The 22030-nt window shown below is 34.7% G+C and overlaps 2 protein-coding genes and 1 pseudogene across 2 annotated transcripts; all 3 read right to left on the bottom strand.

Moving 5' to 3' along the window:
• Positions 1–462: 462 nt before the first annotated feature.
• On the bottom strand, positions 463–7442 carry LOC141692110 (uncharacterized; annotated as a pseudogene).
• Positions 7405–13757, bottom strand: LOC141689449 (calcium-dependent protein kinase SK5-like). Its single transcript, XM_074493738.1, has 7 exons — positions 12679–13757; positions 11464–11607; positions 11190–11342; positions 10961–11076; positions 9139–9306; positions 8795–9019; positions 7405–7728 (listed from the first exon to the last, which is right to left on the bottom strand). The coding sequence occupies exons 1-7, from the start codon at positions 13247–13249 to the stop codon at positions 7597–7599; spliced, it is 1509 nt and encodes a 502-aa protein (XP_074349839.1). The 5' UTR covers positions 13250–13757; the 3' UTR covers positions 7405–7596.
• Positions 13758–15107: 1350 nt separating this feature from the next.
• On the bottom strand, positions 15108–20107 carry LOC141690203 (uncharacterized). Its single transcript, XM_074494886.1, has 5 exons — positions 19953–20107; positions 17717–18889; positions 15668–16837; positions 15464–15529; positions 15108–15350 (listed from the first exon to the last, which is right to left on the bottom strand). The coding sequence occupies exons 1-4, from the start codon at positions 20009–20011 to the stop codon at positions 15490–15492; spliced, it is 2442 nt and encodes an 813-aa protein (XP_074350987.1). The 5' UTR covers positions 20012–20107; the 3' UTR covers positions 15108–15350; positions 15464–15489.
• Positions 20108–22030: the final 1923 nt, after the last annotated feature.

Below are 22030 nucleotides of genomic sequence, written 5' to 3'. Positions count from 1 at the left end.
AAAAAGCTCGGGTTTTTCGGGTTTTGACTTTGACGGGGCCGAGTTGGGTTTTTCGAAAATGTCAGAGCCTGTTTGGACCCTCGAGACAGGCGTAACCGGGCTTTTTTTTGGGCGGGATCGTATCGGGTCGGGCTTTTTGTAATTTAAATCGGATCGAGTATTATTAGAGATTTCGAAGAATATATATGTTAGCAAAGCTATTCTATTTGACGTTAAGGCAAGTAATTGTGAATTGTTCCTAATCAGAAAAGTTTTTAAGTTTGACTTTTTTTTGTGACGGTATTTAAGCTTGCCTTGTCTAAGCTTGCCTTAGCTACATCAGACTTTTCACTTCTGTATTTTGGAAATATCATCGTTGTCATGAGAAATTTTGTTGACTGATGGTGTGTTCAACTCTGTAAAGTAATCAGAACAAAATTCTGCATACAGAAACTGACTAAAAAATAAAATTTGGGGGGTTTAAAAACTGTAGGCTGCTTAACTTGACAATCAGCTGAACTGGTTCTCTTCTCTCTACAAGAAATTTGGAGCCATAAATTTTATCATTAGTAAAGAAATGTTTTACACCTCTGCCAAGCTGATTTAATTCTATAAACAAAACTGGAAGAAAAATCTGCATACAAAACTGATTGAATATTACAAAGGTAGCTGATTTAAATCTATAAACAAAACTGCAACAAAATTCTGCATACAAACCAGCTCAGTTAGTTTTCTTCTCCTCTTCATTCACGGCTGCTACATCTGTGCTCCCGGAGGCCTGATCTACATCCTCACCAGCAAAACCAAACTCATTTACTCGTTTCCGGTCTACTGGATAGACCCATCTCTGATAGAGGTAAATCAGAAATATAACATCTGTAAACAGAAATACAGAATCGTATCAGCAAGCAGGTCATTCACAATAATGACGTGACATGGGTCAAAAGGAATCAAGTCCTTCCAGGTTAAGTAGTTAATATAGCAAGATTAATTTTTTTGGCTATACACAGAATTGACTCTACAGGCCTATAACAAATTAACTGTAAGCAGGACATCACGAAAGAAAGAACCCTTGTCATAATGCAGCTGAGTTCTTTCAGAGCTATTGTCTAGGAAATCTTGAACTCAAGCAACTGTGAATATTGTAACCAGAACATACCATCTCGGAGAACAGAAAGACGGTGCAGCAGTGGCATTTTTATGGCAAAGGCAAAAAGATCATCGATAATCGTATTTAGAAACTTGTATGTCATTTGTCTACAAGGTAGATGTGCCACGGATTGCAGCTTGTAGTTGATGAACAGTTGGAGAAAGTAGGTACAGATATAGAAAGATAGAACTTGGAGAAGAGAATTTATGTGTTTACCAAACATGTAAACGCAGCTTGTAAGTGATGATAGGATCCATGAGTACCAACTCTTGTGACGTTCATACTTAAGAGAATAAGCAGAAGAGCATGCAACAAGTAAAAAGAGCACATATGACAAATACTTCATTGCAAGATCATCATACTCCTTTGTCTTGTTGCCGGCATATGATTCACGATCACGGAACCTCAACCTAGGAATGCTTCCGGATCTATCAACCTGAATAAATTGATAAAAAAAGATGATTTTTCACATAATAATACTCACTCTGTACCTCCCATTTGTTTACACTTTCCTTTTTGGGATGTCTCTTCCAATTATTTACATTTCAAAATTTTCCAAAAATAGTAAACTTTTTATAATTTTTAAAATAACTACATCCACTACTTACCTCCACTATACTCACTTTATACATATAATATTAATCGGTCCCACTACTTTACTCACTTTTTAAACACTTGCCACACAGAGACCAAACACCCCTCACCCTCAATTAATAATAGAAACCAGAACCAGATTTCACAAAGAAAAATGTATAGACATGTGTAATACCTCGATGTGCATGGCCTTCCCAATTTTCCAGAACTCAATACAGCAACCCACCCCAGAACTTGCAAGGATCATCCATGAAGTGTCGTTGTCAAGCAAGTAGATGTCAAGCAAGTAGAGGAAGACAACTAACTGACAAATGAAGCTTACAACGACGGATTTTGCTGAGAGTCCTTCCATAGACTTGTTTTGTTCCAAAACTGAATATCTGCACAGAAGATAATATTAGTTCATAAAAATTACAAGATAAGTATTTTGGAACATGATAACCTGCCAGTTTAGATAAAATTGTATACCATTCTTAAATGCCAAAAAGTCGAATACTGAATGAAGTAATGAGACAACCATAGTAATCATCAGAAGGTAAGGATTTCCCTCCAAGAATACTCTCTGAAAAGGGAACAAAACATCAATCTCAATAATCCTTACAGAACGCCCAATTAGATTATAATTTATTATAAGAGATTAGGAGTAACATTTGCAGCCAAATTCATCCAAGGAGACTGTAACAATTGCATGGGACAGTAACATTTCAAAAACTCTGTAAAGAGAACACTAAAATCATATTCCTAGTTTTAATTACAAGCACAGGGACTATTTGGGGCTGCTAATACCTTTATTTAAATAAACATCACGAGAAATACATCTACTAGCAGCAGTCGACTTTTTAACAACAATGCATCACCTTTAAGTATTAGCTTAAAGAAAAATATAGACATTACCTTTAGTTCATCAGCTTCACCTTCAAGCATGCTTCCATAACTACGGTGAATCTGGAATGACTGGTCAATCTGCAGAAATAATTGCCACTTGGTCATGCTGATGGGACCCACTTCAAGATGAAATGGTAACTTTTGTCAAGGAACCGGTTACTCTAAAACCTCAAGGTGTTAGAGAATGGCCCTTTCTAGGATCTTATATTATTCTAACAATTTTGTCACTGTTTCATTGATGGGTATTAACTTCTCTTTAAGTAACCAAAACTCATTAAAATAAATGGTTGGATAGTAACCCCCTGCACCAGGTTCAACATTCAAGTCTGCAATTTCAAGTCAAGAAACTCAACACCATTTAACACACATTTGGTATACATAAAACAAACAGATGTTTAACAAGTGTTCAATTTGATTTCATTCCCTTGTACTATTATCTAACTTAACTTTTCTTAAAGCAAAACATGATAGAAAATATTAAGCAGCCATATGATCAGGATTGTCACCAGAAACAAAAGAACTAAAGAAGCCAAAGTAACAAAGTATAAAATTTACGGAGATGGAATATATAAGTTGAGGATACAGGGGGCAATATTTGGTGGGATGGCATTGTTGGTGTATCTGCAAAAGAATTCAAGAAGTTTAAATTATTACCACAAACATCTTGCTAATAAGAAAAAGCAATTTATTGAAAGATTGCAAGGCTAAGGAAGCAGAAGTCCTTCTGAAATATTAAGGAACATTGTGCTTCTTTTGTGTAGTGGTCACAACATATTAAAGAGAACACACAAACAATGAGTGCACAACTAGTATAACTGGAATAATAAGTGATGATGAACAAACTAAACCAAAAGCATTACTAGAATAAAAAGAAGTTGTAAATTTTTTTTCTTTCTAATAATTTCAGCCATTCAGTCTCTTTGCTTTGCTTCGTCAAATATCCAACAAGATTTCCGCCACCTTTAAAACAATATGTATTTTTTTTGATATATATCCAAATCAATACCAACAGAGTACAAATTAAAAAGTCATGCATGGTTGAGAGGCCTTGCAGGTCTCTATGGATCTGAAATGACATTTAAAAACCAGTCCAAAAACATTTTCTGCGAAATCCAGGTCATGTATAAATATTAAAATGAATATTTGACAAAGCCCTCTTTGACCAAAGAAAAAAGCACCTAAACTGCAACAATTTATTACGTAGGACAACTGAACGGATACATAGTAGTAGCTAACTTACTTGGTAAAATCATCTACCAAATTGATGGTGACATTCGGCCTCCAGTAGGATATGTTGGAATAATCTTAAACTTAGTTATTATTTATTTGTTTTGTTTAGTAAAATAAAGCTGATGTATTTGTTTTTAAACAACAGTGACTAAGTCTGTAGGCAGTTTAGTTTTATTAGGAGTTAGTGGAGTAGTGCTAACAGTTTGAATAAGTCAGGAAGTTGCAGGTTTAGCTCCTAGTTTTTTAGCCACCACTCTGGGTGTGCGTTGAGTATATATCTGCATGTATTTGTGTCAATTGAAAAGGTGAACGAGAAGATGTAGTTTTACTTATGAAAAACACATATTCTCTTCGGTTTCTCCTCCTCACTTGAAACAGGATATCCATTCCACGGGGCCATCATCCTTTAAATCAGCTTGAGCATCTTCAATTACCTGAAGAAAATTAAACCTTATTGAGTTCATAGACCTCTAATTATTAGAGAAAATGAGATAAAAGGATGCAACTGTACAACCAACTGGCATACTAGTTCTACTTGAATAGAACTAACATAAGCTGTAAGCTCATGAGATAATGATGATGATGATGATAATAGTAAGTAATTAAGTATACCTATTGCCATCTTAATTTATAAGATTAAAGTAACTATACTCCTTTTTTCTGGCATCGAGTGATAACGATGTAGTTAAATTAGTCAAGGCTATTTGAGGTGCTAAATGCAACTACTAGATTAACTGTTTTATCTTATTGCATAAAATGACATTATTTTGTAAATGCAGTCGTGAACTATGACAGCTAGACACTTCATTTAAATTTGACAGGTTTAATTATTTTCACACACTTTCTGCTAAGACTAATCCCTGTAATGCAAAATATTACATGTTACACTATTTTGTTTCCTGATAATCATTACATGCATGTACTTATCATTTATCTCGTATTTGTATTCCTAACTTAGTTTGCAATTACGTCAAATTGTGTCTTCTCTTACTGAATATGTACTTCTCCTAAACAAACTCTAATCATGGCGATGGAGAACTTTACATTGACATAAACAAATTACACCAATAACAATAATCTTAGTAAAAAATTATGCTAATAGTAATACAGAAGTGGTTCATCAGTAGTTCGAACTTCAAAGTCTATATACTAATAGGAAATTAGTTATAAGATGATATATGTGAATCAAAGCTGAATATTATAAGCTAAAATTGATAGACTTTTTAACTTGCAGTTGATACTTTGCAGGGAATCAGGGATGAATCTATTATCTCTTATTTAGTAATTTCCTATACTACTTTTGACTTTTTCCATAGTTGTCCAGCATCAGGGGAAATGATTCCAACTTTTTTTTAGTACATGTTCTCTACCGAAGGAATTGATACATTTTTATGATCTTGAGTTATTGCGGAGTTTCAAGGATAAATGTTTGTTTTTCAATTCTTTTAATCTTATATTTCAAGTATCAAAAGGGCCATGGGGATAGTGATTACTTTATTACTTTAGTAGGAAGCACTTAGGAACAACATCATATATTCATAATGCCTATGATGCTCAGACTCTATTAGATGGACCGGACACGGACACAAGTCTGAGAGTCCGATTCTTCGAACTTGAAAATCAAAGACTCGGGGACACGTTTTTTAAGGATCCAACACTTGGATTTGGACACGACAATTACTATTTTAAACATAATATGATACTTTCTATAAGCAAATACCTATCATTTTATATAAAACAGTACATAAACTTTTAAAAAACAAGGGTAAAACAATATCTATTTTATCTATAAATTTATAACAGGTACAATTTTATAAGTTAAAGGATTAAATTATACCGTATAACAGACAATTAGAGATAGGTTCTTTTATGTTTTCAGAGATGAAGTGTCCATTTTCTTGATGGCATTCGGATCCGGATCCAAGTGTCGGTGTCAGTGTCGTGTCCTATGTACACGGGTACGGTTGGGTTTTCCGAAGAGTCCGAGCATCACAGCATAATGCGACAATTATCATAACAAAGTTAAGCACATAAAGTCAATTGTCATGTATAACAAAGTTGCCATCTTTGCTCATAATATCCTTATTTACAGGAAATATGTGTATTAGTAGAAAGTGGTTATACATTTTGGTATTAATTTGCCATTCTTAAAATTTAGCAGCGAAACACAATTTTTTTAGAACAAACCTCAGTTGCAGGTTCACCCTTGTCGTCAGAATCTGCTAAGAGGCTCCTCTTTTTATCTGCTTTAGACTTTGGCAAGTATGTCACAACAGCTGCAGTACAAAGACGGCAATTTAGCATAAACCAAATACAAATTTCGATAAACAGTGGAATGAAACACATAAAAAACCTACGGTATGTCCTTCCAAAGGCAAAAAGGGGTTGGTACTCTGGATCTATGTTACTCGGACTCGCTAGAAATGTCCGACATGGACACGTGTCCAAGTATCGGACTCGGCAATATTCAACATGTTGCAACTACATAATAAAAAGATGCCCCCGGAATCTACAAATCACATACTGAAAATTCTATGGAAAGTGGAAAGTTAGCACGAGTCTCTCTCTCTCTCTCCCTCTCTCTAGTGGAAAGTACAGCAATTGCTATCCAATGAAATTATGCCACGTCTACAAAAATAGAAATGTATAGTTATGAATGTATGTGAGGTCAATCTCATTATCAAAAATATTATTAAGCATGTTTTTTTACACGTCTGTATTTGGGAACAATTTTGATATCATAACATTTTGTATTTGAGAACAGTTTTGATATCATAATATTTTTCTTAAATTAATTTACATGTTTGATTTAAATTAACACGTGATTCTTTTTTAAATTTATGGTGGGTTGTCCTCATCCAATTTATATTTAATCCAAAAAATCAATTATATATTTATCCCTCCATCCCAAATTAGTGGTCATACTTGACCTTTACACGTAATTTAACGTGTCTTGACCGCATATTTCTGTTAATTATTTTCAAATTTCTTTTTTGTGTATAATAGTTTAAGATTTAAATTTTTATTCGCAAAAAGAATATTTAAAAAATAATCAACGGAAATATACGGTCAAGATACCTTATAATAGCATAAAAGTGACCACTAATTTGGGACCGGAGTAGTATAAACCGAAAATTTGAATTTAATTGACGAAAGTCATGCACAATATTGGTTTTGATTTGATTAATATATACTAGAACATTTGAATAGCTTGTTGAAGATGAATCATGAAAGCATTACTGTTTCGTCCCAGTTTCGTCTGGCTTTTAAGGTGTCGATCGGTTCTTGAACTTTAGCTAGAATGACAAACAAGCAGTGCTGCCGGAGCCGGTCCTATTTCGAAGCAGACTGAATTATCGTCAGCCGTGCTGTTTCGAAATTCTGGGACGGTGATGTTGTATGAACATGATACGGTTCATTGATATCGCTAAAAGGATCCTTCTACAGGCTCATGAACTTGGCACAAGATTCTAAGAGCATCTCCGAGAGACTAGCTATATGAACCCTTAATTTGCTCAGCATGCCTACGTTTTTTCCTTCCAGAAGTACATAGAACGAAAAAAGCATCAACAAAAACTAAATTTAGATTTGCCCTAAGTAACATTTCGCAGAGACAGGACACTTGTTAGTACTACCAAACAGACTATGAATCTTTATATCAAGAAAATAAAGTCATAATGCAACAGATACGTAAACGTTTGCATTGAGTTCATAATATAAGAAAATCGATTAGAGTATACGATCTGAGGTTTTCAGACTCATTTGTCATTTTGCGCTGTTACTCCTAGTGCTTCACCCAAGTTAAAATTGCCCCTCATAGTTCTCCTACCGATTCCTCCATTGCCTTTTCTCATCATTGCAGCAAATTCTCCGTAATCTATCTGCCCATCCTGCAATGATAAGCCTCACATTAAAATAGAATCATTTCGTGATAACAAGCAGTTTAAGCATCATGACTACAATATATTTACCAGGACATCCGTAACATGAAGCATCAACACAAGCAGGATGTTTAAGACAAACATAATAGAGAATGTGAATGAAAATATAAACATAAAACGAAATTTATATTCTCAAAGTAGTAAGTTCCAATATATATTCTAGTATCAATCCAAAATACAGAATCCAAATTAAAAGATTAAGAAAGTTATTTTTTCGAAAAAATAGAAGCCCTAAATATCCCTCGAAATTATACCCAAAAACAATATTTAGAGGCAAGGGGTTAAACTTAGAGAATCTCTTTAGATATGATGGAGAAAGCAAGTCTAAGTTCTAATTAGAATACAGTAATAAGAGCAGATATTCTGTTTCTAGATCTTCTTTTCTCTTGGTGTGTTTTGTAGCTTGCTTCGGGTTCACGAAGAATTAGCAAGAACCATCCAATCAAAACGTCACAAAGCTATCTAGAACTGCGAAAAGCATTCTCCTCTGTTGTTATTTGTAGTATTAAATTGAAATTAAATCTCCTCCACATTCAAGAATTATAAATATTATTCTGCATTGTTTGTTGGTAATAGTATTATCATATTGCAATACAACAGTACATTTACTAGCAGTTGAGATTAAGAAAAAATAAATTGTGATCAGCTTTTATACATGCACTAAACAATATAACAACATCATGTTAACTGATTCACTAGCAGTTAATTCTGATCGTACGCATATCATTCATTTACCATATATTTTCATATTATTATGCATGAGTAAGTTAATTTTTTTTTTAACTTAATAGATTTTTTTTAACCTTTTACTGAAATGCCTACTACATGCATAAATTATCAGGTATGGCATAAAAGAATGGCATTCAGAGACAAACTACTACATAATTTTACGCTATAAAATATATCTTGCTTATTATGTAACCTTAGCCTGAGTAGTGCAGAACTTTGATTTTTCTTGCAGCAAATAACACAGATATAATATAACTATTTAAGCAATTCACTCAAGTAAACTTACATTATCTTGGTCAATTTCTTTAATCATCTCATCAAGGTGAGCTTCACCTAAACCAAAGTCATTACAGGCTTGTTGCAGCTCATCGATGGTTATGTAACCACTACCATCTTTGTCGAAAAATGAGAACGCTGAAACTAGATTTTCCTCTCTCTCCAACTTATTCAAGTGCACAGTAGCAGCAAGAAATTCACCATAGTCTATTGTTCCACTGTTGTCAATATCAGCCTGCATAACTCAACCAATTATAAGTGGGGAAAATAATTATCAACCTTACGTTACTAGGAAAAATGTAATAGAATTATAGAAAAGACTGTCAACTTAAACTCTAGAACAGTTTCTCTTACCGCATCCATGAGATCTTGGATCTCAGACTCCATGAGTTCAGAACCAACTCTTCTCAAACCTTCTTTCAGTTCATCAAAAGTGATGGTTCCGCTGTTGTCTGTGTCTAGCATTTTAAACAATTCCTTCAGACCACCAATTTCTTCTTCTGAAAGCTTCTCAGCAATGACCTACACACCATCAAAGTTTTAGCTGCTAGTATTGCTGAATAATAATGCTGCTAGCATGGATATAATATAACTGTGGGCAAAGAAACTGATAATTAAATATTGTCTTAAAAGCCAATTCGATAAAGAAGATCGATGATAGATTAATAATAGTCCAGGGTCAAATGGATATTTGTCTCAACGGCAGAACCCAAGGGATGTCAACTGTAACTTCTTCAAGTTTAAGACAGAAACTTGAAAGATGAAGGAAACTGATGTTATACCTGTTTTAGTGCATATTTGACAATAAGAGAGAAAGCTGTTTTCCCCAACTATTGATTCGATCCAAGTCCTTGTAAATTCAAAATTTTAACTGAATTTAAATGTCAATATGTTATCAAATTGCTAGTATTCTTTACTTGTAACTGAGGCTCCAACAAAGCCAAAGAGCTATGTGAACATGAACGAAAGGTGTTCTATTATTATCCTTTTAAGTTTCAATATTCATTCTATCGTTCCTGTCAATATTTTTCATGGTAGGGGGAACTCTATGCTGTCCTTTTTAACCTAACAATGCTAAGTCCTGTACCACGCAGATATTAGTATGTTTTGGTTAATAATTAATTTGACATATATAGACTCACACCTAGATATTTTCATGTGCATACATACAGTACTAACAAGCATATACTCGTGTATAATGTCCACATTACAAACTATGGTTTCAAATTTTTGAGTAAATCACCATGGTGCTGGGGGAATGGAAATGAAGATCAGTTCACACAAATGATAAGAAGTCAATATATTCCTATTTAGGCCACCTAACATAAAAAAAATTAAGGAGAAGAAAAAACCAGCAACAGCATAATGAGAGGGAGAATATTGAAACTGAAAAAGAAAAAAAGAACAGGACGCGGATGTGAAAGAGCTGCAAATATGAAGCTTTGTTTTTTCTTAAGAAAACAATTAATCATCCAAAAATGCACCATTGAGCCTTCCAAACACATTACATATGTGCAAAGAAGTATACGAAGGATCTAAATTATACTTAGTGTTAGCCAAGATTGAAAGGATATGCAAGGCAGTAAAATTATTTAAAAAAAATCACATCCTAGCATAGAGTTTGTACATTGAATCTCTATGATACCTAGCTCGGGTCATGTAATCCTCATGCTTTAGGAATGGAACATAGAAAACAAACACTGCATGCTCAGTTAGAATCTCATTCCCTGCCTATTTACATTGGTCTCAATTTATACTCCACAGTTTCCTAATTCACCCTACTGAATTCTGTCTACCACAGAGACTCTATTGCCAGACAAATTATGCACAACATTCAGGCAAACTGCACAGCATGTACAAGGTGTAATACAGTACACTTGGCCTTTGTGTACTAACAGATACACATGAACCAAATGATCCTAAAATTCTTTTTTAACGATGAAAATGGATTTGGGAGTAAGTGCGGACGAGAGAATTTAGGTTGCATTGAGCTAAGCTAGTACAGTTGGTATGGGGAGCAGTGTTGCATGAAGTCTGGGGAAAAAGAAGTGCTACCCTTCGCAACCACTTGCTTCTCGCTGCCAAACTTAAGGATAAACTTTTAGCACCACATATCTCAAGTTTCATAAGAAGCTTAGACAACGTAGTATTAGAAAACTAATATATAAAAACTTACTCGCAAAGCCATCTTTTTAAGCTTGTTCATTGCAGAGAATTGCTTCAAACGCGAGAGCACTGCAGAATCAAGAGGTTTATCGGGGGCAATTCTATCATCAACAATCCATGGGTGGCCTGTGTAAAAATTGGATTCAAAACACTTGAACAATTATACATATTTCTGGCTAGAATATTCGAAATGGTAAAAAACATATTGCTTTACTCTGGGTGTCAAAAAAGAAACTTACATAATACTTCGTGTGCACTTAGCCTCTTCTTTGGATTTCTGTCAAGCATTTTACGAATTAAGTCCTTGGCACTATCAGAAATTCCAGGCCATGGTTCTGATTCAAAATCTAACTTTGCTTGTAATATCTGCCTAAAGATTCCCATTTCAGTTTCTGAAGTAACAAAGGGTACGACAGTTAGCTACTACTGAGGGTTGAGATGTTAATAGATAGTTTAAAAAGGAATATCTTTTACAATTATCTCAATAGTTACAAGGCCTAATAAGAAAGTTACCTGCCCAAAAAGGGGGAACGCCGCTCAGCAGTATGTACAAAATCACTCCAGCACTCCATACATCTGATTCTGGTCCATAGTGCTTTTGTAAAACCTCTGGAGCAACATAGTAAGGACTACCAACCACATCACAAAATGTCTCACCTAAATTAAAATGGAATGATAAATCATCATGAATCAATAGATAAACATTTACATTATTAAGCAAAAAACCATGCACGAAAAGAGCTGACAAAAATATTGACTTTCAATAACAGATTAAGTATTAACATAGAATTTTTGTCAATATGAATTACAGCTAAAAATCAGAACTGCTTGCAATAGTTACATGAAGTTCATGAGAATCTGTATCTATAAGAAACACAGAATTCCCTCATATTCAACTTGTTTTCATATTGCCTTTTGTGCTTCATTGAAATTTATGGTGGAAAGCAAATTGAATATGTCTCTACACACAAGTAGACAAAGGTAAGTTGCTAGGATGATCTATCAATTGAAGCTCTATGATTTCTATAATATTTATACATGTTTTAATCTAACACAACTATTAAGAATTCATACTAATAAATGATCCAGTAACAGGGATAAGAATAATACATTTTCATAGAGTTTTTATTGGAAAATACAAGAAAATGTAACCGAGTGCCAAAGTGATGAGTACACAAAAATGTCAACTTCAGTCCTTATACCAATATCTACATCCCCAAAGGATCAATATCCTATAGAGGTAATATGCATTACTTAAAGATGATGAGATATAACTGCACATTGTATAACAGCTTGACTGCAATACATGAATTGACATTTTAGTTTGACTGCAATAAAATGTTAGGGACAACCACACAGGGACAACCACACATTAATCAACACAACCAAGTCAAACTAGTCAAGAACAAGAGGTGAATAAGAAAATCCAAGGTAGGTTCGACCAAAACCAATAAACAAAATGAAGCAAATGCAGCTGCCATCATCCAGCTCATTAAAAAAGACACAATTATCAAACAACAAAGTGAATTTGAATCAACAAGATTGCAGTTCAATCAAAAAGGTCAAATATGCACTGAGGTAACCAATTAGCTCACAATGCACATATTTGTATATAGGGGAAAAATATAACTTCAACACACCAAGCCAGTCAACAATCAAAATTATGAATTAAAATCAAGCTATTGTTGTTAAAAGACTATATACATATAAGGTAACCGATTTTCTAACCTGGCTTATAGAAAACAGACAAGCCAAAATCAGTAGCTTTTAGAGCAGCATCCTCATCAGTACTTAAAAACAAGAAATTCTCAGGCTTCAAATCCCTATGCATAACCCCTAAAGAATGACAAGCTTCAACAACCCCAACAATAGTTTTCAAAAGCTTAGCAGCTTCTCTCTCACTATACTGACCCTTCATCACAATCCTATCGAAAAGCTCACCACCAGCACACAACTCCATAACAATGTGAACAAAAAGAGGATCTTCATATGTGCCTTTAATTAAGACCACGTTTGGATGTTCCGATAAATGGTGCATTATTTGAATCTCTCTCCAAACATCCTCATAATCCTCTTTACAAATCAACTTTTTCTTAGGTATTGTCTTGCAAGCATAAAGGGTACCAGTAGCTTTCTCAGTACACAAATGGGTTGTCCCAAATTGACCTTGCCCTAATTTTTTCCCAATAGTATACAGCTTTTGAAGCATTTGGGTCCTATAAGGAAGTACCCAAAAGTTAAGTTTTTGAGGCATTGGGTTTTTCATCTCTCCTGATGGATTTGGAGTTGATGAAGACATCTCTCTCTCAATCTCTCTCTCTCTCCCTCCCTCTCTCAATATCTCTCTCTCTCTCCCTCCCTCCCTTCCTCTCTCCCTCACTCTCCCAATCTCTCTCTCTCAATCTCCCTGTCTCTCCCACTCTCTCCCAATCTCTCTCACTGTAAAGCAAGAAACTTGACGAAAGACTCAAGAAAATCAAGAACATATAACAAAGATAATTCCTTTACGAAAACTTAGGGTAAGAGATAAGAACACAACCAGTTGACTGTGTCAAGAATCAAGAATATGTAAGAAAGATCAATCTTTTCCTGAAATTTTGGGCAAGAGATAAGAAGAAACCAAGTGAACAAATCAAGAAAATCAAGAAAAGAAAATAAAAATCACTTATTTCTCACTAGTAGTGTGAATTAGAAATTAGATCTTCTCATTCTCTCTCTCTAGATTTACTCGCTCTATTTTCTCGGATTCCATATGGGTTGTCTTCTTACGGTAATGTTTTCCTAGATTTGTTCGTACACCATTAATTATTGTCGGAAAGTCTTCATATAATTTTGTAATATAGTAATAGCTTTCCGTTTATCTATTGACTATTATGCAATGATTTATTTATTTTATTTGTATGTATATTTTATTATCTGGTAAACAAATTCTTTTATTGGGTAAATTTAATACGATAATATATTCTTGAACAAATTTTTAAATTTTGAAAATTAAAAATAATCAATAATATTTTGAAGAAAAATGTTAAGGATAAATGTCAAATTGGGTAAAAAATGTTGTTGACAATTAATTTAGAGTGATTGATTACTATCTATCATTATATATTTATTTGTATCTAGAGCACTTATGCGTGCATATATGAGAGTCTTTTGAGAAAAAAGGAGAAAAAAGTCTCTTTATTTTTCGAAACGAGAGTAAGGCTGTGTACGGTATAACCCCCTCGGTCTAGGTAGTGATATTTAAGTGGTATTATCGAAAATCGAAAGTATATTGAATAAGTTATTTCAAAATAATTTTTAATATTTAATTTTGATATTTAGGACCGACTAGCTTGGCATAATTATTTGTTCCAGTCCAAATATTTCGGTTTTGATTTTTTAGTTCAAACCCGACACGAAGTTCCAGACCACATTTTTCGGTTTAAACAGTTTTGAATTTTGATGGATTTGCTAATACATTTTCAATATTTTGAAATCTCTTTAAAATACATAAGATTTTGATGGATTTCTGAAAAACTCCACGAAATCTGCAAGATTTTACAAAAATTTTGGATCAACTCCATCAAAATCCGCGAATAATTAAAAGTAACGAAAATCTTTTAAAATTCATAGATTATATATTAAAATTAAAAATCTTTTAAAATCTGAAATGAATACACCTCAGTAATCCTAATTTTAATTGGGATTACAAGTTACTACTACTCATAGTCTATATAAGAAGGGTTATAGGCTCTCATTGGCATCATACATATTTTGTTCATAAACAGCCCCTACTAATTGTTCTTGTGCTGCTGCAGACTGCAGTATTGCTCTTGTAATAATGATGCCCCTCAACAATATATTCAACGGCGTTAATTATATCTTTTAATAAAGTGCTCCTTTGCCTTCTGTATTTCGCGGGGATCGTTATTATTACAAAGTGCAGAAAACAGAGTGTTTATAAGGCAAAAGACAAAGGAGTGTTTGAAATTAGGTGGTAAGAAAGTGGAAGAGAGGATGTCGGAATTGATGGAGGGGACTGAAGGAGATGGCACCGCCAATTAACAGACAATTAACTAGTACAATGCTCGACGTATACATTAGGTACTGCGATTTATATACTAATGGAGGAATGGTGGTTGCAGCTACAGAGGAGGGCACCATGTCAGGAGAAGATGTAGTAACACAATGCAAAAACATCCGATATCACTGCTTTTAGCGTGAGAAATTCAAAACATTTCCGGAAATATTTCAAACTAAAGAAAAGCTTCCGGAGCACAACGAGCAATGAGAAATCAATCTTACCATATTGCAGTAAATCAACATAGGTACATATTACATTTGCCTAATAGCTCATGAAGAACATTTGTAATATAAGACGGATAGTTCCAGGCTCCACCAACATCTTTAAAAACCATGACCTGCAACAATTTTCAAACTGTCAACTAAGACTGATATGTAATAAGTATCAACAAAATATAGTTTCACTTCGAGTATTAAAAGAATCCACAGGACGGTAAACAAACTATAGCACCTTTATTTTTTAACTTCCTAATCGCTCTATAACACCAGCTTGAATCCCTTAGAAAGGAATTTGTCCCTGCAGACATCAATAACCATTTCAGTTGGCATCGTGATACTTCTCAGCTAGTCATGCAATAATGATCACCCTACTAATTTGCAAGTGAGAAATGAATACAGTTAAAAGATAGATAAGATGCATAGGAGAATTGCCTACTTCTCATCCTTCTTTTTGTTTTGCTGCTGTACTTTCTTCTCTTGTGGCTGCTTCTGCAGCTGCTTCCCTTCAGAACTCGTGTTGTAGTCGAGTGGAACAAGACTCTGGGTGTAAACTTCCAAATCAAATATAATAGGTAAATTTGCAATCTTTGCTGTCCTCGCTTTCTTAGTTTTAGGGTTATACCAAATCACCTTCTTGTTGTCTACTTCACACAGAATATCCTTACGACTCTTTGAATAAGCAAGAGGCGTGATAGACACGAAAGATCCAATTACTTTTGGTTGTTCCACTGAAAATAGCTTGCTCCAAGAGTTTCCGACCCCATAATCTTTCATCACCCATACATTCATACGGACACCAAGTAGGTATTCAAGTATGCAAAGGGATTTTTCAAATGTGATTATACACAGTTGATTGGCATTCTTAGTCTGAAGTTTAGGCAGTTGAAGCTCCCTATGATTTTCAACCCCAAGATCAACTGCAAGAATTGATGGGCATCCCTGACTCTTAACTGTAATCCAGTGCAAAGATCCACCCATAAACATACCCCATACGCCGTAATGCTGAAATTGGTAAGGAAGATTTTTAAGTCGTTTCCATGAGTGAGCTTTAAGACTATACACTATGACCTTCGAGCCTGCCGAACCACTATCATCAATCTGAATCCTCATAACCTTGTAGTCATCATTAGCAACATCATACCCAAAGCCACAAAGAGAAGACCCCACAAAACCGAAATGATGATTAAAATCAGTTGGTAAAGTAGGTAGGTGTCTGTACTTTCTGGTAGCCGGGTTCCATATAAAAAAGTCTGGCTTTGGGTTGAACAAGCATTGTAAGCCATTTATAGAACTTACAACTGAACAACCAAAGAGACGAGTCTTCTGTGGCTCATCAATTTTAACAGGAGTGGTATGTTCTAGAGAATCAAAATCTACCAAGTAGAAATTAACGTCTCTGATAATAAGACCAGTATTGCTGTCGCACTCAATGGATCTCTTAAGATGTGTTTTGACAAAACGTGGACTATCAATAAGAGAACACCACAGCTTGGATACACATCTATATTGCAACAAAGTCTTAACCGGAAGGCGAGACAAGATTTCAGAAACCAGATGTTCTGTGAGGTAGGGGGTCACCTTGTGCATTTGTGATTGAGGTCCCTCGCTAAGTTGAACAGGTAAAACATCAGATACATTTTAATATCATCATAATCCACTATAGAGAACCAAATCAGTTAGCCAATTAGTAGTAAGACAATATATAATTTAACCAACTAACACATTTTATTCTTACATGCATCCCTCCTTATAATCAGGCAGCCAATTAGTAGTAAGACAATATATAAATTAGTATTACAGCCCTAAAAATGTTAACATCCAATAACTGAAGCAGCTGAAACACAAACAGTATATAGAGTCCGTGCTAAGCCTCGAGCATCTACTCTGGATCATGTATATTAAATTACCGTCTTTACGAAAAACATTAAGGGCAGGACCATGTACATGGAAACAACTATCCATTTAGTCTATCTATTCATGCCAGATTATATGCACATATTGGGACGTAGGCGGAAGGGTCTATTCATGCCAGATTATAATTTTCTGATGCATCAGCATCAAAGTTATTCAAAAAAAAAATTATTATTCATTTTTTATATGTATATTTATGAAATAAAAAATACACAAAACCCTGGGTAAAGAACTTGCATATACATGAAGTGATTGGTACACACAACTACAAAATTTACATCAACCAATGAAGAAAATGCGCAAATGTTAATCTAAAATGTTAAACACAAACAAAACAGAAATTACAGATCTTTCGAACTATACAAGAGTGTAATTATAACGTGAAATAAAGAGGAAAACATCCACAGCCATAATTTCAGCTACCTTGAACATCATAATATTTCTAGGCTATTCAAGCAATAAAGATCCCACAAATCCACAAGTAATTCACAAGAGAGAAATGAAGATCCAACACATCATCACCTTGGTACATAGTTAAATAAAACTAGAGAAGATGCATAAATAATTTGCTTACCTCTCATCCTTATTTTTCTTTTGCTGCTGTACTTTCTTCTCTTGTGGTTGCTTCCTCGGCAGCTGCTTCCCAATAGAACTCATGTTATAGTCGAGTTGGACAAGGCTCTCAGTGTAAACTTCCAAATCAAACATACTAGGTAAATTTGCAATCTTCGCGGCCCTAGCTTTCTTCCTTTCAGGGTTATACCACATCACCTTCCCGTTGTCTACTTCGCACAGAATATCCTTGCGACTCTTTGAATAAGCAAGAGGTGTGATAGAAACAAAAGATCCAATTACTTTTCGTTGTTCAACAGAAAATAGCTTGCACCAAGAATTTCCCACCCCATAATCTTTCATCACCCATACATTCATACCAACACCAAGTAGGTATTCAAGTATGCAAAGGGATTTTTCAAATGTAATTATACTCAGTAGATTGACATTCTTAGTCCGAAGTTTAGGCAGTGGAAGCTCCCTCTGATTTTCAACCCCAAGATCAACTGCAAGAATTGATGGGTATCCCTGACCCTTAATTGTAATCCAGTGCAAAGACCCACCCATAAACATACCCCATACACCGAAATACTGAAATTGATAAGGAATATTTTTAAGTCGCTTCCACGAGTGAGTTTTTAGACCATAAACTATGACCTTCGAGCCTGCCGTCCCCCTGTCATCGGTCTGAATTCTCATAACTTTGTAGTCATCAGTAACAACATCATAGCCAAAGCCACAAAGAGATGACCCGCCAAATCCGAAAGGACGATGAAAATCAGCTGGTAAGGTAGGTAAGTGTCTGTACTTCCTGGTTGCCGGGTTCCATATGAAAATGTCTGGCTTTGGGTTGAACAAGCAGTGCAAGCCATCAATAGAACTCACAATTGAGCATCCGTAGAGACTTGTCTTCAGTGGCTCGTCAATTTCAACAGGAGTGGTATTTTCTAAAGAATCGAAATCCACCAAGTGAAAATTGTCGCCTCTAATTATCAGACCGGTATTAGTGTTGCACTCAATGGATCTCTTAAGATGTGTTTTAACAAAACGTGGACTATCAATAAGAGAACACCATGGTTTGGATACACATCTATATTGCAACAGAGTCTTAACCGGAAGGCGACATAAGATTTCAGAAACCAGATCTTCCGTAAGGCAGGGTGTCACTTTCGGCATTTGTGATTGAGGTCCACCGCTGAGTTAAAAAGGTAAAAGATCAGATACATTTTAATTTCATCATAATCCATAACTGAAAAACCAAAGGAAAAAAATATAAAAAAAACTAACACGCATTAAGCAAATCTACACCGAATATTTTCATATGTCATCTATCTTTCTACTCAGACAGTCATATTAGTAGCAAGCGAAAGGAACAAATTATCATTAAAGCCGTAACAATGTTAACATCCGACAACAACTAAAGCAGCTGAAACAAAAACTGTCAAATTGCATACAGAGTGAAGTTCATGCTAGCCGTCTAACATCTACGCTGAATCACATATAGACGAAATTAAGCCTATTTACGGAAAAATTACCCCAAATACACATGACAGACGAAATTAAGTCTATTTACGAAAAATTACCCCAAATACACATGACAACAATTATCGATTAACTTTCCAACTGTACCTCAATTTACTCTTTTCCTATGTCATCTATCTTTCTACTCAGGCAGCCATATTAGTAGCAAGCGAAAGGAACAAATTAGCATTACAGCCGTAACAATGTTAATATCCGACAACAACTAAAGCAGCTGAAACAAAAACTGTCAAATTGCATACAGAATGAAGTTCATGCTACATTTACGCTGAATCACATATAGACGAAATTAAGCCTATTTCCGAAAAATTACCCCAAATACACATGACAACAATTATCGATTAACTTTCCAACTCTACCTCAATTATCGATTATCTAAAAAAGCATGTATAATTCTTTGTTCTACCTACATAATTAAAAAAACCTCAAACATTATTATTAATCTTTTCATACATATTTATAAACCGAATAAAACAACAAACCCTAGCTAAAACAGCTATATATAATTCTGATTTTGATTTTATCCGAACCGAGCCAAACCGAACCAGACTCATCGTACACACAACCACAAGTCTAAACAGATCTAAATCGACCACTACAAAAATGCACAACACAATGTACAAAATATTTAACACAGAATAAACAGATATTATTACAGTATTTCTATACAACAATGCGATCAAAAAGTGAAAAAATAATTAAAAAAAATCGAGTGGAACCTGGAAGCGTACGACGACGTATTGGCGTCAGAATGACAAGAAATAATCTTGGACATCATTTTTCTTCTTCTTAGTTTGCGTTTGTTGTAAGTTTGATTATAAACAAACCTTATCGTACCGTTTTAACAGTGCTTATTGTACGGGATTTTTAAATTATTTTGAATTTTACATATCTTCGCTGTATAGAAAATCCATAAAGTAACTGATTTATTTTGAATTACATGTACATGGCGTCCATGACAAGCTTGGGTTTGGAAATACAATTTTGCGGATAATAAAATCGTAAAGTCGTGTTTTTTTTAATGATCCGGTTAAATTTGGTCAATTTAACTATATAAAATGAGAAATGACAAATTAAAAGAGATGGAAGAATTAAAAGAATAAAATTTTTGGTTATTAGGTTAGGAATTTATTGTTAAGATTATAGAAATTTATTATATTTGACTATGTAATGTTATTTTGACGTGTTTATTAGCATACGTTTTTAAAAATATTATTTTTTCTTAAAATAATATAATATTAAAATATTAATGAACTTAATCATATATTTTATTGTTTATCACCATAACTAACAGTGTTTTAACAAAATTAATTATCATAATTGGACTTTTGTCTAAGAAAACAAACATTACAGTAAGTCTATTACCCGACGTTCTAAAAATGTCAGGTCGGACGAGTACTCAAATAAGTACTTAGAAATTAGAGGTAAAATCGACGAGGACTCGGATGAGTACTTAAAAATCGAAGATAAATGAGGACTCGAAAATCTGCCTATTATTCGGATTTTGGAGACGTCCCCGAGTCGATCCGATTTTCGAAAACATTATTACCACACTAACAGAGTCACATAAACACAAAAGCATTGCTAGCATAACCAAAAGAGAGAAAAAGTACATAAGCATATTAGTTTATCAAAAGTTTCATATTCTTGTTAAGATACGAAAATTCATCGTTCTTCTTTTTCGCCACATTGTCTCCTCCATACAAAAGAGTGATAGCGTCGAGACAATCGAATTATACAGCAATCCTTCTAATTACAGGTTTATGCCAAGTTAATCCCATCATTTCACATTTCAGGCAACAAAACACAAGTAGTAAAGGCCATATGACGCGAATACGAACCACAAACTGCAAACTTAGTTTGAAAAGAACGAGAAGTACAGTTCACCATGATCTCATCATTCTTCTTTCCACCCTATCACGTCGAATCCAGGCCTGGAACAGTTTTGTTTAAGGTTGCTGTCACAGTACAGAATTCAACAGAGAGATGCAAAGACAAAGATATTAATGATCATTCACTGACTTATAATACTCAAGAGCAAGAGAAACTTTACACTGAGATCTAAACCAAAGAGATCATAGAACAGAGATCTCTCATAGTGAGAGATACAGAGAGAGATGAAATGCAAGTAAAATGAATTAGTTAGTTACTCTGAAGAAGCACACTCAGTATAAAAGATCTAACAGAAAAGTTAACTAGACTACCAGCTTGTCATTCCAATGTGCCATACTGTCATTCCTGTTGACTAGAGTTGACTGTCATCTCAGGAGATACATCAGTAGTAGTAGTGTTAACATCCCCCTCAAGTTAGGAGAGGCAAACAAATTAGTAACTCCTAACTTGGACAGTAAAACAACAATTGAGATGAAGACAAAGCCTTAGTGAACAGATCAGCTGGTTGAGCAGCGCTAGTTGTTAGGAGTTGTCCCACATCATCAGGAGGCAGAATCGACAGGTGTGAATATAAGCAGAGGGGGAGCCAAATCACACAATCAGGAGGCAGAATCGACAGGTGTCGGGCCCGATGTGTGAAGGGGGAGATTGTTAGGAGTTGTCCCACATCGTTTGTGGGAAGGGCAGTTTGCTAGAATATAAACAGTTAGATAACTCCATTAGTATGAGGCCTTTTGGGAGGTGTCCAAAAATAAATTCGTGCGGACTCGGCCCATAACGGACAATATCATACTAGAGCGGAGTTATGCTTGCTTAGCAAAGCCCAACAACTGGTATCAGAGTTTTAGGTTATAACGGTGCATAACAATCTCACGTGGGCTCTATAATGGACCTAGGAGGAGGC

This window comes from Apium graveolens, chromosome 10, assembly GCF_009905375.1.
Source record: "Apium graveolens cultivar Ventura chromosome 10, ASM990537v1, whole genome shotgun sequence".
Taxonomy (NCBI): Eukaryota; Viridiplantae; Streptophyta; class Magnoliopsida; order Apiales; family Apiaceae; genus Apium; species Apium graveolens.
The sequence above is the reverse complement of the archived record's forward strand: the minus strand, read 5'-3'. Positions and strand labels throughout refer to the sequence as shown.